General features: G+C 55.2%; 4 protein-coding genes across 8 annotated transcripts; 3 read left to right on the top strand and 1 right to left on the bottom strand.

Moving 5' to 3' along the window:
- The first annotated feature begins 886 nt into the window (after nucleotides 1–886).
- On the top strand, nucleotides 887–4419 carry IQCC (IQ motif containing C). Its single transcript, XM_075438187.1, has 5 exons — nucleotides 887–984; nucleotides 1212–1355; nucleotides 2383–2716; nucleotides 2922–3040; nucleotides 3439–4419. The coding sequence occupies exons 1-5, from the start codon at nucleotides 910–912 to the stop codon at nucleotides 3478–3480; spliced, it is 714 nt and encodes a 237-aa protein (XP_075294302.1). The 5' UTR covers nucleotides 887–909; the 3' UTR covers nucleotides 3481–4419.
- Nucleotides 3537–11567, top strand: DCDC2B (doublecortin domain containing 2B). Of its 3 annotated transcripts, XM_075438186.1 has the most exons (10): nucleotides 4696–5295; nucleotides 6169–6226; nucleotides 6672–6748; nucleotides 6959–7090; nucleotides 7598–7744; nucleotides 8210–8249; nucleotides 8693–8761; nucleotides 8991–9180; nucleotides 9369–9442; nucleotides 10808–11567. In XM_075438186.1, the coding sequence occupies exons 1-10, from the start codon at nucleotides 5018–5020 to the stop codon at nucleotides 10934–10936; spliced, it is 1194 nt and encodes a 397-aa protein (XP_075294301.1). In that variant the 5' UTR covers nucleotides 4696–5017; the 3' UTR covers nucleotides 10937–11567. The 3 variants fall into 3 exon arrangements, with proteins under 3 accessions (XP_075294300.1, XP_075294299.1, XP_075294301.1); XM_075438185.1 differs by lacking the exon at nucleotides 4696–5295 and adding an exon at nucleotides 3537–3602 and having other exon boundaries at nucleotides 6169–6748; nucleotides 6925–7090; nucleotides 9372–9442; XM_075438184.1 differs by lacking the exon at nucleotides 4696–5295 and adding an exon at nucleotides 3537–3602 and having other exon boundaries at nucleotides 6169–6748; nucleotides 6925–7090.
- Nucleotides 10169–15159, bottom strand: TMEM234 (transmembrane protein 234). 3 transcript variants are annotated; one of them, XM_075438189.1, is made up of 6 exons: nucleotides 15120–15159; nucleotides 13745–13896; nucleotides 13249–13315; nucleotides 12933–13025; nucleotides 12123–12226; nucleotides 10169–10625 (listed from the first exon to the last, which is right to left on the bottom strand). In XM_075438189.1, the coding sequence occupies exons 1-5, from the start codon at nucleotides 15130–15132 to the stop codon at nucleotides 12165–12167; spliced, it is 387 nt and encodes a 128-aa protein (XP_075294304.1). In that variant the 5' UTR covers nucleotides 15133–15159; the 3' UTR covers nucleotides 10169–10625; nucleotides 12123–12164. The 3 variants fall into 3 exon arrangements, with proteins under 3 accessions (XP_075294304.1, XP_075294303.1, XP_009929580.2); XM_075438188.1 differs by lacking the exon at nucleotides 15120–15159 and adding an exon at nucleotides 14560–14988; XM_009931278.2 differs by lacking the exon at nucleotides 15120–15159 and having other exon boundaries at nucleotides 13745–14204.
- EIF3I (eukaryotic translation initiation factor 3 subunit I) lies at nucleotides 15159–19555 on the top strand. Its single transcript, XM_075438183.1, has 11 exons — nucleotides 15159–15221; nucleotides 15404–15496; nucleotides 15639–15726; nucleotides 16378–16443; nucleotides 16817–16966; nucleotides 17074–17201; nucleotides 17481–17591; nucleotides 18005–18094; nucleotides 18412–18485; nucleotides 18685–18777; nucleotides 19120–19555. Exons 1-11 carry the CDS (start codon nucleotides 15219–15221, stop codon nucleotides 19199–19201), a joined length of 978 nt encoding a protein of 325 aa, XP_075294298.1. The 5' UTR covers nucleotides 15159–15218; the 3' UTR covers nucleotides 19202–19555.
- The last annotated feature ends 18 nt before the right edge of the window (nucleotides 19556–19573 follow it).

The raw sequence follows: 19573 nt of genomic DNA, 5'->3' as shown, positions 1-19573 counted from the left end.
CAACGGCAGTGGTAGCAGTGGCAGCAGTGATGGCGGTGGCAGCAGTGATGGCAGTGGTGGTGGTGGTGGCAATGGCAGCAGTGGCAGCAGTGATGGCAGTGGTGGCGATGGCAGCGATGGCGGTGACAGTGGTTATGTTGGTGGCGGTGATGGCAGCAGTGATGGCGGTGGCAGCAGTGATGGCAGTGGTGGCAATGGTGGTGACAGTGGCAGCAGTGATGGCAGCAGTGGTGGCGATGGTAGCAATGGCAGTGGTCATGGTGGTGGTGGCAATGGCAGCAGTGATGGTGGTGGCGATGGCGGTGGCAGTGGTTATGGCAGCAATGGCAGCAGCGGTGGCGATGGCAGCGATGGCGGTGGCAGTGGTTATGTTGGTGGCGGTGATGGCAGCAGTGATGGCGGTGGCAGTGGTGGCAATGGCGGTGGTGGCAGTGGCAGCAGTGATGGCAGCAGTGGTGGTGATGGCAGCAGTGGTCATGGTGGTGGTGGTGGTGGTTATGGCAGCGATGGCAGCAGCGGTGGCGATGGCAGCAGTGACGGCGGTGGTGGTGATAGCAGGGGCCATGGTTATGTTGGTGGTGGTGACGGCAGCAGTGATGGCAGCAGAGGTGGCGGTGGCAGTGGTTATGTTGGTAGCGGTGATGGCGGGGGCCCGGCGCGTCCCCGCGACGCCGTCCCTCGCCCCGTGCTCAGCCAGAAGCCGAGAGCCCGGACCCCTCGGCCCCCGCAGCCCGACCCAGCGCCCGGCGAGGGGGACCCCACGGGGGCCGACGGAGGCGACACCGGCCACGCCACGCCCCCCCCGCCGCCATTTTGGGGAGCGCGGCCGTGAGGGGCGGGGCCGCGCGGCGCGTGCCGGGTGACGCCATCAGCCGGCGCCCGGTTCCCGCGGGGGCGGCGGTACCGGCCATGGCGGCGGCGCTGGGGCCGCAGGCGGAGGCCGAGGGGTGGCAGCGGCTGCTCCGTGCCGTGACCCGGCTGCAGGTGTGGGCCCGGGCGGGCGAGGGCCGGGGGTGGACGTGGTGGGGCCCGGGGGGGAGGAAGGGAGGTGGAAAGGGGGTCCCCTCGGTGGAGGGGGGGGAAGCACCCGGGGAGGAACATGGGGGGGGGGCTCCCGCGGGGTGGGGGTCCCGCGGGGTGCGAGGGGGCCGGGGCCGGCCCCAGCAGCGCCCACCAACCCCTTTCCCCCCCCCCCCCCCCCCCCCCCGCAGGCCTGCGTGCGGGGCCGGCTGCTGCGGAAGCGCCTGCGGAGCCTGCGGGCAGAGTACGAGGAGGTGGTGCGGGAGATCGAAGGGGACCTGAGCCGGCTGGAGTGGAGGGGACACATCCTGCCGCGGCCCGTCTTCGTCCCCGAGGTCCGTGCCAGGGGCGGGCGATGCTTCGGCAGCATCTTGCCAGGAACCCGTTACTCCACCCCGTTAAAACCAACAATTACGCAGCCCCAGCCTGCGAGGCTCTCCCTGACTCGCGCCCCGGCATCCCCAGATGAGGATTTCACAGAATCCCAGCCTGGCAGGGGTTGGCAGGGAACCTCTGTGGGTCACCCAGCCCAACCCCCTGCCCAAGCACGGTCACCCAGAGCAGGCTGCACAGCACCGCGGCCAGCCGGGGCTGGAATATCTCCAGAGAAGGAGACTCCACAGCCCCTCTGGGCAGCCTGGGCCAGGGCTCTGTTACCCTCAGAGGGAAGAAGTTCTTCCTCGGGTTCAGCTGGAGCTTCCTCGGCTCCAGTTTGTGCCCGTTGCCCCTTGTCCTGTCGCTGGGCACCACTGGAAAGAGTCTGGCCCCGTCCTCCTGACCCCCACCCTGCAGATATTTAGAGGCATTTCGAAGGTCCCCTCTCAGCCTTCTCTTCTCCAGGCTGAACAAGCCCAGCTCCCTCAGCCTCTCCTCGCAGGGGAGATGCTCCAGTCCCCTCCTCATCCTCGTAGCCCTCCGCTGGACTCTCTCCAGTAGCTCCTCATCTTTCTTGAACTGGGGAGCCCAGAACTGGACAGAGTACTCCAGATGGGGCCTCACCAGAGCAGAGCAGAGTGGAAGAAGAACTTCCCTCAACCTTTCTTCCTTGGGGTGAAGCCCAGCTGGGAGCTGAGCGCCCGCCCTGTGCGGGTGACTCCTGTGGACCTTGTCCCTGGGCACCCACCTGACCGGTCTCTCCGGACGGTCGGACCCTCCTGCGGCAGCTCAGCGCCGCTCTCTGATGGTTTTGCCACTTCGGGAAGGAAAACCCTGTAGAAAGTTCGCAACGGTTCACCCCAGAGCACGCCGGCGTCGTGGCAGGAGTGCTGCTAGCCGCAGATCTCTGGTTGGGGCAGAGCCACCTTTCAGACCTTTATATTTTCTTTGCCTTATATTTCAATCTCTCCCATGTTGCTCCTTTAGAAGCCAACGGAAGGGAGGTGTCCGGGTCCCCAGGAGGCTGCACCGAGTGATGAGGCCAACGCAGAGAAACCACCAGAGCAGCTGGACGCCCCTGAACCAGAGCGGGACTGCGGCTGGAGCAGTGTGAAACCTGCAGCCCAGCCGCAAAGCGAGAAGGAACTGAGCCGCGCCGGCGATGTAGCGAGCCCCCCAGACCCCGGCACTGATGCCGACAAACGCGCTGACGAGGGGCGCGGTGCCGTGGGAGAGAGCGAGGACTGGCAGAATGACAGTGTCGTCTCCTCGGGGTGGGACAGCGCTGCTCTGGAGGCAGAGGCCCTTGAAGCCGGCCTCGGTAAGAGACGGGAGCCGGCGCCCGGCGTGCGCTCTCCGGCATGGTCCGAGTGACCTGGTGATGAGCACCGCGAGCACAGCACGTCCTTGGAGAACCAAAACCTGGAGAATGCCCTGGAGGGGCTGCAACAGCCCAGCGCAGGGGAGGCAGCAGGTGCAGTCTGAATCTTTGTTCTATAATAGGTTATTCTTCTGTTTCTTTGCAGAAATTCCACTTGAGGACATAAAGGAGCTTCCTCGAACTCGGTCTGGTCTCCAGTCCTACAGAAATCACTTGATCATGGAGCTGCTGTGGTTGCAACAAGCTATCGTCAGCCGTAAAAACGTAAGGGCCTGACCCTGCCTCTGGCAGAGCAGCGGGGCAGACCCGCACCCGGCTGAGCCAGCACCGGGCCCTCTGCGTGGGACTGGGCTTGCACCCTGATGGTTCAGCTACCCAAGGACTGGGTCAGATGATGGCAGCGCCCTTTTTTTCCTTGCTCTGGGGGGAATGATGATGGCAAACAGGAGCTGTTTAGGTCTGGTTCCAAGCTTTGCTTGTGGCCTGCTATGTAGGCACCGGCTAGCGTAGCGAGCTGCTATTCGCGCTGCTCGAAAGGCGAGACTGGTGCATCTTCTGGCCAAATGCGATGGTTCTGCTGGCTGATCTGCAGGGGCGGGTGCTTTCCTACTGGTGGGTGTCTGGGATTTAATCGTTAATCCTTGGTTTTCTTTCTCTTGCAGTACCTGATGCTGAAACAGAAGCTGGGGACTCCTGACCCGTAGGGCATTCCCGAGCACGCGGGGCACTTGGAGCGAAGCTGTAGCACCGCAGTCGTGACGTGACCTCACGGAGAGCAGCAGTTTAGGGGGACTCCAGCCCTGTGGGTTGATGTTTTCCATTTCAGGTGAATGTGGCAAGAAAGCCTTTTATTTCTTTTAAATGTGAATATTTGGTCAAAGCAGGGATTAAGCCAGGGAGGTGGCTGTGTGTCCTGGAGGGAGTCCCAGGGAGGCCTCCTTCCATAGGAACTCTGTTTCTGTTGGCTGAGCTGGATGGTCCTAGGGGAAGATCAAGGCTGGGAAGACTGTCACTTAGAGAAGGCGCTTTCTGACAAGCTGATTGCTTGTGGTGGAACTAAAATACCTGAAGGCAGTGGGTGCTTTGGACCTGCAGGAGGAAGCTCCTCTCCGCTGAACTGTGGGTGACCCGTATCGGTGTCAGAGCTGCGTGTTTGGGATGGCTCTGCACGTCACAGCTCTGCGGTGTCTGGGGTCTCCGGGCACTCGTGGTCGGCTTTGGGGGACACCCAGGTGACACCCAGGTGAAGTACTGAGATAGCAGGAGAGTTTCCTAACTTCCTTGTGCGGTTGGTGGGGAGCCATGGCACATCAGACCTGACCTTCAGGGGATGAAGCTTGGCTCCTGGCTTGCCACGGTAATATCTCTCTGTGTGGCAGAGTCACCTGGACTGGTGCTTGAGGGAGCATGTAAGGACTTACGGGGTTTGGTGCTTTGTCTACACGTTGCTCTAGTTCAGGGGCACTCGAGGTCCCTCAGAAGGGGACTTCCCACGTGGCGCTGTGGCTCCCTGCTGTGACCCTGAGTCTTCTGTGGAAATGCTCAGCATTCCTGCTGTCTGACGGTCACTCTTGCCATGTGGCACGTGTATCTTTCTATTCCTGATGATGCTGACTTGTTTGTGAATAAAAAGCTTTCCTGACGCTCGTCTCCAAATCTGTCTATTCCTGTCTGGCCTGTCGGCTTCTGGGCAGAGCCATGCGAGTCCTGCTTTGACCCATGGCAGCCTGTTCAGCGCAAAGGGTGGCGTGTCCGTTGGGATGTGGAGGTTTGTCCAGTACACGCAGGACAGAAACCCACTGCACTTCTCATGCAGGTTGCAAGCGATGGCAAAGGGGTGACAGCTTCTGGATAGTGCTGCTCTGGATGGGACGTGAGCTGCTGCCGTAAAGATACTGGCACTTACTGGCCCTCCAGGCTGGTTAACCTGAGTGCAGTGGCTGGTGAGGGAGCTCGCAGTACTTGGTGCTTAAGAGCTGTGTAGTTCCTCGTTCTCAAATAGAAAGGTGCTCTGCAGGTTGTTTGATGTAGCCTCCAGACGGGCCCACGACTTCCTCCTGCTGGGCTGCATCCATGGAGACAGCCAGTCGCGCCCGACTGCGCTGGGAAGGGACGGCAGAGCACGAGAGCGGCTGCTCAGAAGGGTTTGAGCTCGGCGGGCGGCTGGCCAGAGCTCTCCTCCGCTCCCCGCCTGGGTCTGTTCGCCTCTGTGCTCAGCAGGGCTTGCTTGAACCCTGAGCGATGAGCTCTCGTGGCTTAGCTCTGGCACCTCCAGCCAAGAATGTGGTGGTGTATCGCAACGGGGACCCCTTCTTCCCCGGGAGGAGGTTTGTCGTGAGCCACCGGAGGTTCCTGACCTTTGAGGCGTTTCTGAACGAGGTGACCAAGAGCATTCACGCGCCCTTGGCTGTGAGGAACCTCTACACGCCCAGGCACGGGCACCGTGTCGCTGAGCTGGCGGACCTGCGGGATGGGTGCCAGTACGTGGCTGCGGGCTTCGAGAAGTTCAAAAGGCTCGAGTGAGTAGACAGACCTTTGGTTTCTGGGTTTGGTAAGCAGCTTTGGATCACCTCTGCAGGGAATGTGCTGGGGCGTGAATGGGAAAAAGAGGTAAGAGGGGTAGAAACCCAACCAAAACCAGAGACAGATTAATTTGTTTTCCTACTGGAAAGTACTGGACATACTCCAGATTGCATGGAAAATCCAAATATTCCCGGTAAGGTCACTTGACTCAGAAGAAGACATGTTGGGGCAGGCGTGCGTTCTCTGGCAGGACGTCGTGATCGGTGCTGCTCTGCTGTCCGGGCACCTTGTTTTGTGGTGTATGGGAGGTCCTGCTCCTGCTTCCTCGGCAGAGCTGGCAGTCATGCTGTCTCCGCTGACAAATACTTTTGCTTTGGTTTGGTAAAGGTTTTTTTGGTTTTCTAATCTTGCACGAAGCAGAGCTGTTCTGGCTCATCCTGAAATCAAGAGGGTTAAAGAAGTTTTTGTGGTGTCACTTGACTCGGGAGTGGATGTGTTGTGTGCCAGGTGACTTTGGCTCCCTGGTGCCTATTGTATCTTGCTGAGGAGGTGGTTGAGGCTGCATTAACACTGGTCAGCCCTTGGAGCCACCATCAGTGATTAATGCAAAGGAATAAAATCTTCTGGGTGTCTTTAGCGTGGGGATCTGAAATGGTCTGTGTTCGGCTGGGAAGTTCTTAAGTGTAGCAGACTAATTTAGACTGAAGTTCTGCGTGACCATGGTGAGGCATCTGGAGAATCGTTTTGGAGGTGACCCAAGTAAGTGACCCACGCATCTGGTGGCGATGCCTCAAGGCAGAGCAGCCGGTCGTTTTCTCACCGCCACGGCCCAGTTGGTATGTGGCAACGCCGTTGTCTTCTTCTCACAGCTATTTAAGTGGCGGAAGGAAGGAGCTCCGTGGGACAAGGAACAGCGAGGGTCTGCAGGTGAGTCCCTGGCGGAGCGGGGCAGGCGGGAGCGCAGAATGAGCGGGGAGGTGTGAGAGGTGTTCGGGCTGGCACTGATGAAACTGAAGTTGAGATTTAAGGCTGCGAGGTGCCCGGTGGAGATCAGGCAAAAGTGCTGCAGGAATCAGCAGGACGTGTGAGACAGCGCAGGGGCTGCTGCCGTGCACCTTCCGCCCCGCCTTACGGCACGGGGGAAGGATCTGTGCTCAGAGGTTCACTGGTAATTCTGGAGGGCGCTCAGCTATGTGAAGAACCTCTCCAGCCATGGTGTTGCTGACAACAAACCCCACCTAGCAGCAGCAAGCCTGAAGGCAGGGCAGGCGGTGTCCCAGGGCCGGCAGCTCCTGATGGAGAGAAGGGAACGGCCCTGGGAGGCTCGGTGCCAGGGCTGTCGCTGTTTGTGTGCACTGAACTCGGTCTCTAGTTCCGCACTGCAGCTCCCTGGAAGTCGAACGCCTTGGCACGACGGCAGAAGCACGCCCACCTGCCCTGCACCATACAGTAAGTGCCTCGGTGTTTTCTCCTCAGACGGTCCCTGGGAATGTTTCTGGAGGGAATTTATCTGTGAGATCCTGGGAATGCTGCCCCACAGGGACAATTCCCAGCTTCTCCCAGAAGTATTTGTTGTAAATATTGTCCAGGCAGCACTGGCTGGCTTTTTTCCCCATCTTCCACAGGCTCATCGCATGCTCTGGGTTGTTTCCACTGCAGTGTTTTCCGGAATGGGGATTTGCTGAGCCCTCCTTTCCCACTGCCACTCTCCAAGAGCACCCCGCTGCAGTGGGATGCGCTCCTGGCCACGCTGACAGAGAAAGCCGACCTGCGCAGCGGAGCGGTCAACAAGTGGGTATCCAGATGAGGCACTGCTGACTCTTTCCTTACGTCCAGAGCATAAGCAGCTCTGATTAGCACAGAGGACTGGGAGTTCAGACAGCCACTTCTAGTCTGCTTTTGCAGTCTCGTATGCTTTTCAGGTTCTTCCCATCTTTAAATCAGGGATAGCCCCGATGTCCTGGGTGCTTTATGAGGAGGGCTGGTATTGCTGATGGTGCGGTGAAAAATCAGCAAGCAAGCAGTTAAAGCGTGGCATAAAAAGGGGGGTTATGTCTTGAGAGAGGGGTTTTTATACAACAAATACAGCCTACTGTCTCCTCGTACCGACACCAAAGAGAAAGCTGAGATTACTGCATTTCACTGATCGGTGGGTGTAATATTTCAGCGTAGTTCCTTGACTGATCCTCTCCGACTTGTCTCGGTCCTGTTGACTGCTTTGCACATGTTTGCTTCCACGCTGAGGGGTTGTTCACAGTCTTGTGACAGCTCCAAACCCTTTGCTGTCTCTTCCTCGAGGCTCTGCAGGCTGGATGGAACCCAGGTCTCTGGCGGGGAGGAGCTGGTGAATGGCGATTACTATGTGGCAGTGGGAAACGAGGAGTACAAAAAACTGCCTTACTTGGAGCTGCTGGTGCCCTGGGATTCTGCGTGCAGGATGCAGTGGTACGTAGGCTGCGGCCAAGTGGTTGAAAGAATCCTCTCCAGGGTGGTCTTCAGCTACAGCCATCCTTTTCGTGGCCCTCCTGTTCAGTGCTGTCAGCTTCAGGACTGGAGTTCTGCTTCATGTGTTGGAAGTTTAGGAACAAAGGATGTGTTTTCAAAGCTTTTGGTGTAAAGGTTAGCTGCTGAAACCCGGACTTCAGCGCCTGAGAAAGCAAGTGCTTTGGTTGTTTCTCAGCAGGCGTTCATCAAGCACTGAGGAGCACCTGCCCGTTAGGCCGGGCACTGAGTTTCACAGGCCTGTGGTGGGCAGTGTGATAGAACGGGAATGTGATCCGCTGTGGAGAGTGCTCTACCTGCACCAAGAAAAAACACCTCCAGGGGCTCTCTCGTGGGAAAAGGGGAGATCGCGTCCTCCTGCAGCTGACTTCTGCCTGATGCTGAGAATCTGCTTCTTCTTTGTTACAGGAACCACCCAAATAGCAGGCGCAAAAAATCCCGGAGAAGGGTAGGTGGCTCAGCTGTCACGGGACTGTTTGTGCTATGATCGCAGCTGCTTTTGTGCAGACATCCCTCCATACGCAGTGGGTGTGTACAGCCATCTCCATTCCCAACTGCCACGGCTACGGCATCCTTGCTTGGCACCATTCCCAAAGGAAAGGAGCTAGAGACAGCGATGTGGCCAGATCATCCTTGAATTAAATCTCTCTGCCTGAAGAAAAATAAGGTGGCCTCACTTACCTCTTCTTTTTTGGCTGATGGGCAGGGAGAACTGATCCTGGAGCTAGGATAGCTTTCCTGCTCACCGTGCGGGTAAAATGCCCAGCAGAGACTACAGATACAGCAGCTGGGCTGTCCTGGATTGTCCGTTGAAAAGTGCATCTGTGCTATTTTGGAAGTGCTATTTTGCTTTTCAAAAAATTGCCTTTTCCTTTTTTTGTTTGTTTTCAGTTTGGTGAACTGTATGCCACCTCCCAGGTCAGTGCTGGTGACTCTGCTCTTGCTGAACCACCTCAACAGGTAATAGTGACCGTGAAAAGTGTTTTGTGCGTTCCCTGCATCTGTTTCACTTGTACTATCAACTTAAAACCCTGGTCAGAGAAGGCAGTGTTACAGCTTTGTACCAGTCAGGATCAAGGGTCACAGGGGAAGGCTGCAGCGTTCAGGGGATTGCTCTGCAAAACTTCTCTTGTTTTATAAACTGCTTTATCAAGAAGGCCTATCAGACATGTGTGATGAATACTTTCAGCTGGACGGTCGCAGCGTGCAGATTCCAGGACCCGCACAGAAAGACAAGATCCCAGCTGCTCTTCCACAACTGCAAAGGCAAGCCAGGAAATCTCACCTCAAAGAGGAAGAGTCCATTTTCCATGCTAAACCTGTCCGCGCAGGACAAAACAGGAGGAGCAACAGGAATGCGCGGCACTGGCCTGATCAAGGTAAAGGACACTGCTGTAAGCGTAGAGGAAGACTGGCTTCACTTTGATGCTAAAGGACAAAATACCTGCAGATGCACTGAAAGAAAGAAGTGATGCATCCAGTAACTTCTGAATTTCTGCTTCTTTCCTCTCCTCGTGGCTATCTGCAATACCCATTGAACAGCTTTCTTCTTTTCTTCTCCTCGCAGAAGAAAATGTCTGTAAAACCAAAGATCCTAGGAAGGAGATGCGAGGTGCCCAGGACGTAAAAGAGGACAAGCAGGTGAGGGTGGACATAGCCATTGATCAGGTCTGAGAAATGATTTTCTGCCCTGGCAGGAGTCTTGCTGCTGCAGTGAAGTACTCATGGTCCTACCAGAATCTATTGGTGCTGCAGGTTTTGCACAGAAGGGAGGCAACTCCAAGAGCCAGCCCTTCAGAGACAGCCTGTGGGAACACACCAGTCGATAGTTTATAGCAATTGCTTGGGGAAGTCCTGCCGTTTTCTCACTTGTTTTAAGCTCTGCTCCTTCGGTTTGCAAAGCACCGCGCTTCTCTCTGCGAGGTGTAAAGATGACAGTAACCACGAGGGGGAACTTCAGAAACCAGAGGGAAGTGTCTAACTGCGGGGCTTTGCCTTTTAAAAAGGTGAGAGATTGTCATCGGGGTAAGGAACATTTCCCGCTGGAATGGGAGAGCTGCAGCTTCCCACTGCAGTAAGGATATCAAAGGCTTTCCTGGATTTTTTTTTTGTGTGTGTGCGTACTATTATCCTTACTCCTGTTCTAGGGAGTTGCAGAAGGGCTTATACCAAAAGGCCAAACGACACACCACAGTAAGGTATTTACTCCACTTAATGGTTCTATGAAGTGTGTAAGATCCTTCCTAGCTGTGCTCAGATTTCTCACACTACAATTCAGTACCCCTAAATATAACCTGTTAAGCAGAACTTGCCTGTAGCCAGGTGAAGCTTGGAAGCTGGCATGGAATAAACAGGTAACTCATAAAATGACTGAACACATTTATTAGATAGTAACAAGTTTAAATCTTTTTTTTTAAGGAAAAACAAGTAGTTCTTAAAACAAAAAAAAGTGTTGAAAATGTCTGGGAGATGTTTATTGTTCATGGGTTAGTCATGTCAAACTTTTCATAGGGACATTTAGCGTTGATGTAATGGGATGAATATATTATGTTGTAGGTGATTCACAGTTCTGCCTCGGTAGTCTCTTTGGATTAATTAGAACTTCAAAGGAAAACAACTCCTTTGAACTTAAATTAGAGAAAGCCCTCGTAAAGAATGAGCTAATGGTTCCTGACTTCGTGGCTCAGTGGGGAGCCTGGTGTGCTGTGTTTGCTTTAGAGGCTGGGCTGGCGTTTCTTCACCGGGTGCGCACTCTGATGCTGCTGCTTTCCGTCAGCCTTTCCCCCCAGATCACACTGCTGTACAGTTGTGTCACAGCTCCCCTCTGCAGTGGGAGAGAATCATTAGGCATTAAATCAGCTACCTCTGGGTTTAACGTAGAGACCCAACTTTGCATACCAAAGCCACGATAAGACTGGAAACGGAATCCCGGGATTTAGTCCCAGAATCTTTCTGTAACAGTGAAGTGCTACATTAATAACTGTGTTTCTCTCTCACCACAAAAAGGCATGGACTACAGAGAAATCACAAAAGACCATGGCAAGCAAAAGGGATGCCAGTGACTCGGAGGACGAAAAGCACCAAACGATGTCCTTGGCAGCAGAGAGCTCTGAAGAGTTCACAGAGGGAGTGTGATGCGAGAAGAGGGACAGTTAGGTACACAGCTGTCTGCACAGCTGCAGATAACAAAAGCACGTGAATCCTAGGTTTCTGCAACACCACAGACTGGCCAAGCTTTTTGATGAATTAACAAACTGTTCTAAAATCAAGCATCCTCATCGTGTAGGCTTGAGAAGCAGAGTGCCAGGGAGCAATGAATCCGAAGCACAATGTTGTTAAATAATGAAGATCTCTATGGCGTGATGATGTGGCAGAGGAGATGGCTGCTTTTCTGAACTCTGATTAAGCTGGTTTTTATCTGAACTTGGGAAGGAAGAATTACCAAACAGAATACACGCCTTTATAATAAAATGCTTGCCAGGAAGTTTGTTCTATGTTAGATATTTCTTATCAAGAGATTTCAATGCATCATTGTGCCTCTAATTTGGAATGCTTGGATAATGTTTGCAGCAATCAAACCTGTTCCCAAAATTATATACATTTTGTTTCTGTTAACTCGCTTCAGGAGCATCTGCCTGATTTAGGAAAAGTCATAGTAATCAACAACTCTTGTATTGACCCTCTTTGTGCAAGGCTTTCTGGATTTCCCTCCTTAGTGTTTCTGATTAATTACAAGGGTAACAAAGATGTTTTCTCCCGTGATCTGCCTGGTATTTTGGACTGGTAATTTCACTGGAAAAAAAACCTCCTCCTTCCCTAGGCACAAACTGCTCCGTTGTTATTTTACAGATGAGAGGCACTCTGCAAGACGTGAGTGGAGAAAAGCCATGTGGTAGCCTCAGTGTGAGGGGCTGTGCAGCGTGACCTGGTACGTTGCAGCTGAGCGCAGCGGAGGAAGCCACTTCCACGTGTTCGGTCACGAAAGGGAGAGTTCCTAAATAGACTCCTTCTACAGAAAACACAGTAGGTCCCCGAAGCTCCCGTTGAATGATTTATTACCCATTTATTATCCCTCCAGTGCTGAACAAGACAAGTGGATCATCCTTGCCTTGAAACACCCAGAGACAAAAAAATGCCTTAACTCAAGACACGAAATAGGATGTCCCTGCAATGTGCCTTGGTCCACCCTGGTGCGCAGGGAATACAGCCCATGTTTTCATGGGTTTTGACATCTGTGTGTCAAAATGCAGCTTCCTAGGTCCAACTGAGCCGAACGGTCGGCTGCTGAGCCAGAAACCCCCCCTTCAGCCACGGGGGTTACCTTTGAACAGGTTCTCTTCCTCTGCTTCTCACCGCATCTCGTTCACGAACCAGCTACACAGAGCGTGACTCCTAGGACAGTGAGCAGCATTCCTGCCACAGCCCCTGCAGAAACGAACAATAACATATGGGGAACTCGCATAATTCAACACTAGGCAGTCAGATCTTCTCATTGCTAAATTCGTGATGCTCAGATGTCACAGTAAATAGGACAGCATAAATGTCTGGATAGACACAGCCTGGACCAGGCGAGTTCTGGAGGGGTCTGGATGTTCGGGCAAAAGCACATTTCTGAGAAAATGTGGCTGATGCTGTGTGGCTGCCTAGCGAGAACCAGGCTTAAACAACAAAAAAAACCATGCCACTTTAGTGTATTCCTGCAGCTATTGCACCAGGTCCTGGTGTTTTTAAACTTTCAAGCTTCCTGCCATTTTCTGACTTTGAGCAGGGCAGTGTTGTGGGATGCAGGGGAAGGAGAGAAGGATGGGTGTTGACCTTTGGGGGCTTACAGGCATTCCTCTTCCGTGGTGGGCATATTAGTTAGTGCTTCTCTTACGGCTGCATATCTAGTTAGGTAAAGACTCAGGCCTGTAAACTCTGTTAGCTTAGATAGCCAGTTATATCTTCAAATTTATCAGCCCAGCCCCCTTACAAGTCCATTTCACTTCCTTTTCAGCTTCTGTAGCAAGAGCTACTACTTAACTAGTGTGGGTGTTTGCTGTTTCTCAAGAGACCAGAGGGTAGCCCCCACTATAAAGTCAGCAAATATATGCAGCAGACAACGTGAGGAAATGTTTTAAGTGTAACTTACTTTTACCACCGATGTCCTCTCCCAGAATCCTCCCAGTCACCAGCGTGACTATCAAAGCCAGGGAGTTACAGAGCGGCACTGCCAGGGACAGATCTGAAATTGAACAGTTTTAGCACAAACGGTTTAAAATGGATAATCTTCCACAAATCATAAGACCCTTGTTTTATTGGCGATTATTACAAGACAGCTGCTTGATGTTTAGCTGGATTATTACAAGACAGCTGCTTGATGTTTAGCTGGGTCACCAGACTGATTGATAACACTGTTCCTCTCACAATCCTGATCAATCCCCTCCACAAGAGCAAAGAGAACTAACCTGCAGATGCCAAGGTGAGGTAGAAGAGGAGAGATCCACCTTGATTGAGCAGAAATGGCACCATGTACTGCAGGAAGAACACAAGCCTGTCAGCTGCTGCTTGCAAACCCACCATGCACCCCGCAGTGAGCGGGCAGCAAAGGAGCCCAGACCCGCTCACCCTGTGCCGTGTTTGGCAGCGAAAATGTGGCACGCTGGCGATTCCGCTGCCAGTCACAAGCTGCTCAACGTCTCAGTTCCCCAATCTGCAGCAGGCAGACCGTGCTTATTTCATGCAAAATATGAGGGTTAATGACCTGCCGTCTATACAAGCGGTCTCAATTCTGCACAGGAAGAGCAGTGCTATAGGCAATTAAATGAAATATTACTGAGGATAAACAATTCTGATGATAGATGGAATATTTAACAGTTTAAGAAAAGTATCAAGTCCAGAAGCAAACAGGTAGGAATGATCCCAAAGGCAGTTTGACACCCGGGAGCCCGGACGGGGTCGCACCTTGTAGCTGAGGCCCAGGAAGCGGATCTCGGCCAGCAGCTGCCGCAGGCGGCCCTGGCGCCGCACCTCCTCCAGCCCCGCCGCGCCTGTGCGCAGGAACGGCCCGGTGCTTCCCCACAGCACGGCCACCAGCACCAGCGCTGCTGCCTCTCCTGTGGCACAGACTGGGCTCAGTGGCCTGACGGCCCCAGGGGAATGCCAGCCCTGTCTGCCATCACCACCCCTGACCACCGGGTCGGCCCATCCTCCTCTCATAGAATCACAGAATGGTTTGGGTTGGAAGGGACCCTAAAGATCATACAGTTCCAACCCCCTGCCATGGGCAGGGACCCCTTCCTCCAGCCCAGGGTGCTCAGAGCCCCATCCAACCTGGCCTTGAACACTGCCAGGGAGGGGGCAGCCACAGCTTCTCTGGGCAGCCTGGGCCAGGGCCTCACTGCCCTCAGAGTGAAGAATTTCTTTCTTATATCTAATCTAAATCTACTCTCTTTTAGTTTAAAGCCATCACCCCTTGTCCTGTCACTCCAGGCCCTTGTAAAAAGCCCCTCTCCAGCACTCTAGCAGGCCCCTCCAGGCACTGGCAGCTACTCTAAGGTCTCCCCGCAGCCTTCTCTTCCCCAGGCTGAGCAGCCCCAGCTCCCTCAGCCTGTCCTCCCAGCAGAGGGGTTCCACCCCTCGGATCATTGCTGGGGCCTCCTCTGGTCCCGCGCCCACAGCTCCAGCTCTGTCCTGTGCTGAGGGCTCCAGAGCTGGACGCAGGACTCCCGGGGGGGTCTCAGCAGAGCAGGGCAGAGGAGCAGAATCCCCTCCCTCACCCTGTGCCCACGCTGCTGGGGATGCAGCCCAGGGCATGGTTGGCCTTCTGGGCTGCCAGCGCACGTTGTCGGCTCACGTTGAGCTTCTCATCCACCGGCACCGCCGCGTCCTTCTCCTCAGGGCTGCTCGCAATCCACCTCCCCGCAGAGGGCCTGGCCTGGTCCACCACTATCCCCCATCATGGACGGCCATCACCAGCCCAGCTCACTGCTGCTGCCATCGTGACGGACCCCACTCCGGGCCCCCTCGGGGAAAGCTCCGCACAGAGCCTGCCCCGCAGCCACACTCCCTTCAAGGAAAGCCGAGCCCGCGGCCGCGCTCCCCCCTCAGAGAAGGCCCCACAGCAGGCCCGGCCTGCTGTCACGCTTCCCCCTCAGGGAAGGCCTCGCAGCAAACCAAACCCGCGGCCACGTTCCCCCCTCACGTAAACCTCCCTGGGGTGCCCAGCCTGCCTCCACGTCCCCCCCCACCCCGAAGAGGGATCCAGCCGGCAGCTCTTCCCCTTCTTCCCGAGGGAAGGCCCCGTTTCCCTGTCTCTCCTCAAACCCCGGAAGCTCACCCGCGGGCGCCATAGCGACGGCGAGGCGCTTCCGCCCCGCGCGACCTCTGACCCGGAAGCGATCGCCGGGCCCTTCTCTCTCGCCTCAGCGCTGCCGCCATGGTGAGAGCGGGGATGGGGCCGGGGGAGCAACCGGCGGTCGGGATGTGGAGGGACCCCGGTGCGGGGCTCCAGGGACGCGGGGAGCGGGCGCCCCCGCCCGCTCCCCGCGTCCCTGGAGCCCCGCACGGGGGTTGAAGGCCGCGCCTCGCCTGAGGCATCAAATGGCGTCTCCCCCCTCGCAGAAGCCGATCCTGCTGCAGGGCCATGAGCGCTCCATCACGCAGATCAAGTACAACCGGGAGGGAGACCTGCTCTTCACCGTGGCCAAGGATCCCGTGAGTGGCCCTGCCCTTTCCACCCCCTTACCCGGGCGGACACCGGCCCTCGCCGCCATCGTTACCCGGCTGTTCATCTCCACCATTAATTAATTAATCCGTCTGGTAAGGGGGGTGCTCGGTTGTTTTCTTCTCCTGGCAGATTGTCAACGTTTGGTATTCGGTGAACGGGGAGAGGCTCGGCACCTACAATGGCCACACCGGAGCCGTCTGGTGCGTGGATGCCGACTGTATCCTTTGATCGCTGAAACCAGTTTGTCCATCCCATCTGTTTTCCTTTGCTTGAGCTGATTCCTCCCTGCTGCTGCGCTGTTGCCTCTTGGAGAGGAGCACAGGGGCGATGCAGCGCATTTAACTCTTCCGCTGTCTTTCCCTCACTCCATCTTTTGGGTATTTTTCTTCCTGGGCAGCTGTTTCCCCTGGCTGCTCTCGTTTGTGTGTCGTTGCTTTTGCTGTTGTGGCCCTGGGAGCTGAGGGAAGGTGCCTGAGTTGCACAAGGGTTTCCATCGCCAGTGTGGGCAGCAGGTAGTGGAGACAAAAACGTGCAAAGGTTGTGTTAATGCAACAGCTGAAACCCTTTTCTGTAGTATTTTGAGAGGAAATTTGTGGGGTTTGTAGGGTGCACTTGGACTCCGTGTCTGTCTGTACTGGAGTGTTGCTGGTCTCTACAGCCTACTGTAGGTGACCCTGCTTCGGCAGGAGGGTTGGACTAGATGACCCACAGAGGTCCCTTCCAACCCCTACCATTCTGTGATTCTGTGGTCCTGGAATGGAACTTGCCCAATCTCTGTGTAATACAGCTTTTTAATCTTGTGTATAATAGTCCCTGGGAATTTAGACAGTAGCTTTTCGAGGCTGATGTTCCCTGACTGGTGACCTAGGGGACACGCGACACGTGCTCACCGGCTCTGCAGATAACAGCTGTCGGCTCTGGGACTGCGAAACGGGTAAGGCTCTTCTCTTCCCACGTGGCTGCGGTTGAGTCACGGCTCTGTCCTGCCGTGAGGGCTGCTAAGCTCGGAGTGCGTGGTGGCAGCAAAATGTGGGCTCATTCACCCCTCTGAGTGAGCTCTGAGTGCGAGCTCAGGCTGCTGGAGGGGAGGGGTTGTGCAGGTGCCGGGTTTCTAGTTGATATTGAGCCAATTTACTCACGTTTTGACTACTTGGGCAGTAAAGTGCAGTTAGTGCTTGCAGGTCACCGAACCTGCTTGTCAGCTACGCCCGACGCTCTCATCCTCCCTCTGACCCTGCTGTTCGGCTGCTCCTTTGCATTAACCGTGCAGTAAAATAGCAAAGCAACGGTTTCTGCTCTGTGTTCAGGAAAGCAGCTCGCTCTGGTGAAGACGAGCTCAGCGGTGAGGACGTGTGGCTTCGACTTTGGAGGAAACATCATCATGTTTTCCACGGACAAGCAGATGGGATATCAGTGTTTCGTGAGCTTCTTTGACCTCCGGGATCCCAGCCAGATCGGTGAGGAATCCGGGCCAGTGTCTGCGCCAGGGAATAAAGGGAAGCGTTGATCGCCGGAGCCGGTGCCACTGTGTCTGTCTGTCTGTCTCCTTCCTTCCTTCCTGCAGAGAACAACGAGCCTTACATGAAAATCCCCTGCAGTGACTCTAAAATCACTAGTGCTGTGTGGGGCCCTCTGGGAGAGTTCATCATCGCAGGACACGAGAGCGGCGAGCTGAACCAGTTCAGTGCCAAGGTCAGTCTGATAAGGAAGAGCATCTCCCTCGGGCGGCAGGGCCTGGGGGAGGATATCGCAGCGTTCCTGTTGTGGTCATGGGACAGAATGTGGGTGTTTGGGCTCAAACCAGCAGCCTCGTGGACAGTTAAAGTATGCGGCTCCCTTGAGTAAGGCTGATGTACCAACATCTGCCCCCGCTGCTGGCAGCGACGTCTCCAGAATTGTTTTTAATGGGGAAGTCGCATGTACGCTCGGTTCGCTTGCTGGCACGCTGAAACCGCCTTCTTTACCCTGCAGTCAGGGGAGCAGCTGTCGAACATCAAGGAGCACACCAAGCAAATCAACGATATTCAGACCTCCAGGGACATGACCATGTTCATCACTGCCTCCAAGGACAACACAGCCAAGGTGAGGCCTCCCGTCGCACAGGCGGTGGGCTGTCCATACTTGCCTGCAGGACTCTGCTCAGAGCCGTGGCTGTCGCGGAGGTTTGCTCCTTAGAAGTTTAAGTGGAAAGTCAAAGCTTCGTGGGAAAGGTCAGTGAGAGAGGGGAGGCACCACCACATCACATTAAGAGCCAGGCATTGGAAACAACATTGCTAAAATTAAACCTGCAGTTTGCTACCTCTGGAAGACGATAGAGGTGGGATTTACCTTGGGGCAGCGTTTTGGGGTTCTGGGGAAATGCTTTTGGGATTTGGGTGTCCGTGAGTGACTGCAGAGCCAACGTCTGCCCAGGTGCGGCCTAGCAGCCAGATTGGTGTGAGTTAATTGGGCTGCCAGGCCTTTTGCAGAATAACTCTCTCCTGTTTGGCTCCTAGCTATTCGATTGCACGACACTGGAGCATTTGAAGACGTTCCGGACGGAGCGACCAGTGAACTCTGCCGCACTCTCCCCCATTTTTGATCATGTAAGAATGAGCTCGTTCGTTGTAACGGTCTTACGGTGACTCCTGCGTTGTCCCAGGCAGCTGGAAGGCAGGGTGCCGCCAGCCCAGCTAAAAAAGGTGCCTGTGGGCTGGGTCTGGGGAACTTTGTGTCCCCTGGTCTTCAAACGAGTGTGCGTGGGAGGCGGGAGCTTCTCTGGGGCTGGGGTCAGGCCTGCTCGTGTCTGCAGGATCCGCTGGGTTAGCGGGAGGCTGCCCCCAGGCTTGGCTCCCTCCGCTCCCGGCTGCCGCTGAGCGCGGTGTAAGCGGCACTGAAGAGTTGTGGCTTCTCTCCTTCGCAGGTCGTGCTTGGTGGTGGGCAAGAGGCCATGGATGTGACCACAACTTCCACCAGGATTGGCAAATTTGAGGCCAGGTTGGTCCTTTTCCTCTGGCAGGGTCGAGTCCTCCCCCGGAGGACTCCTGACAGCTCAGGAGTGCTGTTCCCAGAGCGTCTTTCTCCTGCCAGTGTCGGAGGAGTCAGCAAACTCGCAGAGCATTTTTTCAGAAACCTTGATTGTGTCCCTAACCAGGCTCCCGACTTCTTGTGATGCTTTAAATCTTTCTTCTCCCAGGTTCTTCCACTTGGCTTTCGAAGAAGAGTTTGGCAGAGTGAAGGGTCACTTTGGTCCGATAAATAGCGTTGCTTTTCACCCTGACGGGAAGAGGTGAGGATCTCTGTGGCTCTTGCCGCGTGCCCCAGGCAAGCCAAGCCCCCCTTTCCGTTGGGATCTGGCTGAGCTCACGGGAGCTCTGCAGGGGGAATGAAGCCAGCACCTCCCTTCGTTCTCCCGTTCCAGGTCTGCAGCCTCATCCCAGGCTGTCCCGGGGGGTTCGCACTTCCACCCCGCTGCATGTTTCTGGCTGTGTCACTGATATTTTTTTTGTCCTGTGACTTTTTGTTAGTTCTTGGAGGTGGTTGTGAGAGCAGACTCCAATACCGGTGTAAACCTAGACCCTGTGAGCTCCTGACAACCTTGGTGACTTTGTCTTGTCTTTCCTCCGTACAGTTACAGCAGCGGCGGTGAGGATGGCTACGTTCGCATCCATTACTTCGATCCCCAGTACTTCGAGTTTGAATTTGAAGCTTAAAGAAGGATTTCCTCTCCTCTTCCCTCTCCTCTTCCGATCCATCGGCTCCTGCGCAGAGCTGTTGTACAGCCTGAAGCTAGTGTGCTCCGCGGGAGGCAGCGGGCAGCGCTCGGCAGCAGCCTCGGGGGCCGCGTGAAGGTGGGGACCTGGAAACCCAGCCGGCTCCAGAGGACAGGACTGGCTTTCCCCAGAGGTGGGGAAGGCGAGGAGGGGAGCTGGGCTGGCTGCCTGCCTGCCCTGGGGCTGCTAGCTTCCTGCCCTGCTGGGCATATTTATATATCGGGGGAGAAAAAAACCATCGGGAAATAAATAGAGATCTTTTTGTAAACACAAGGAAAAGCACCTCTGTAGGGTTTTTGTTTTTGTTTTAGT

The sequence above is a fragment of the Opisthocomus hoazin genome, chromosome 17, assembly GCF_030867145.1.
Source record: "Opisthocomus hoazin isolate bOpiHoa1 chromosome 17, bOpiHoa1.hap1, whole genome shotgun sequence".
NCBI lineage: Eukaryota > Metazoa > Chordata > Aves > Opisthocomiformes > Opisthocomidae > Opisthocomus > Opisthocomus hoazin.
Note: the sequence above shows the minus strand (reverse complement) of the source record. Positions and strands in the feature narration are given on the sequence as shown.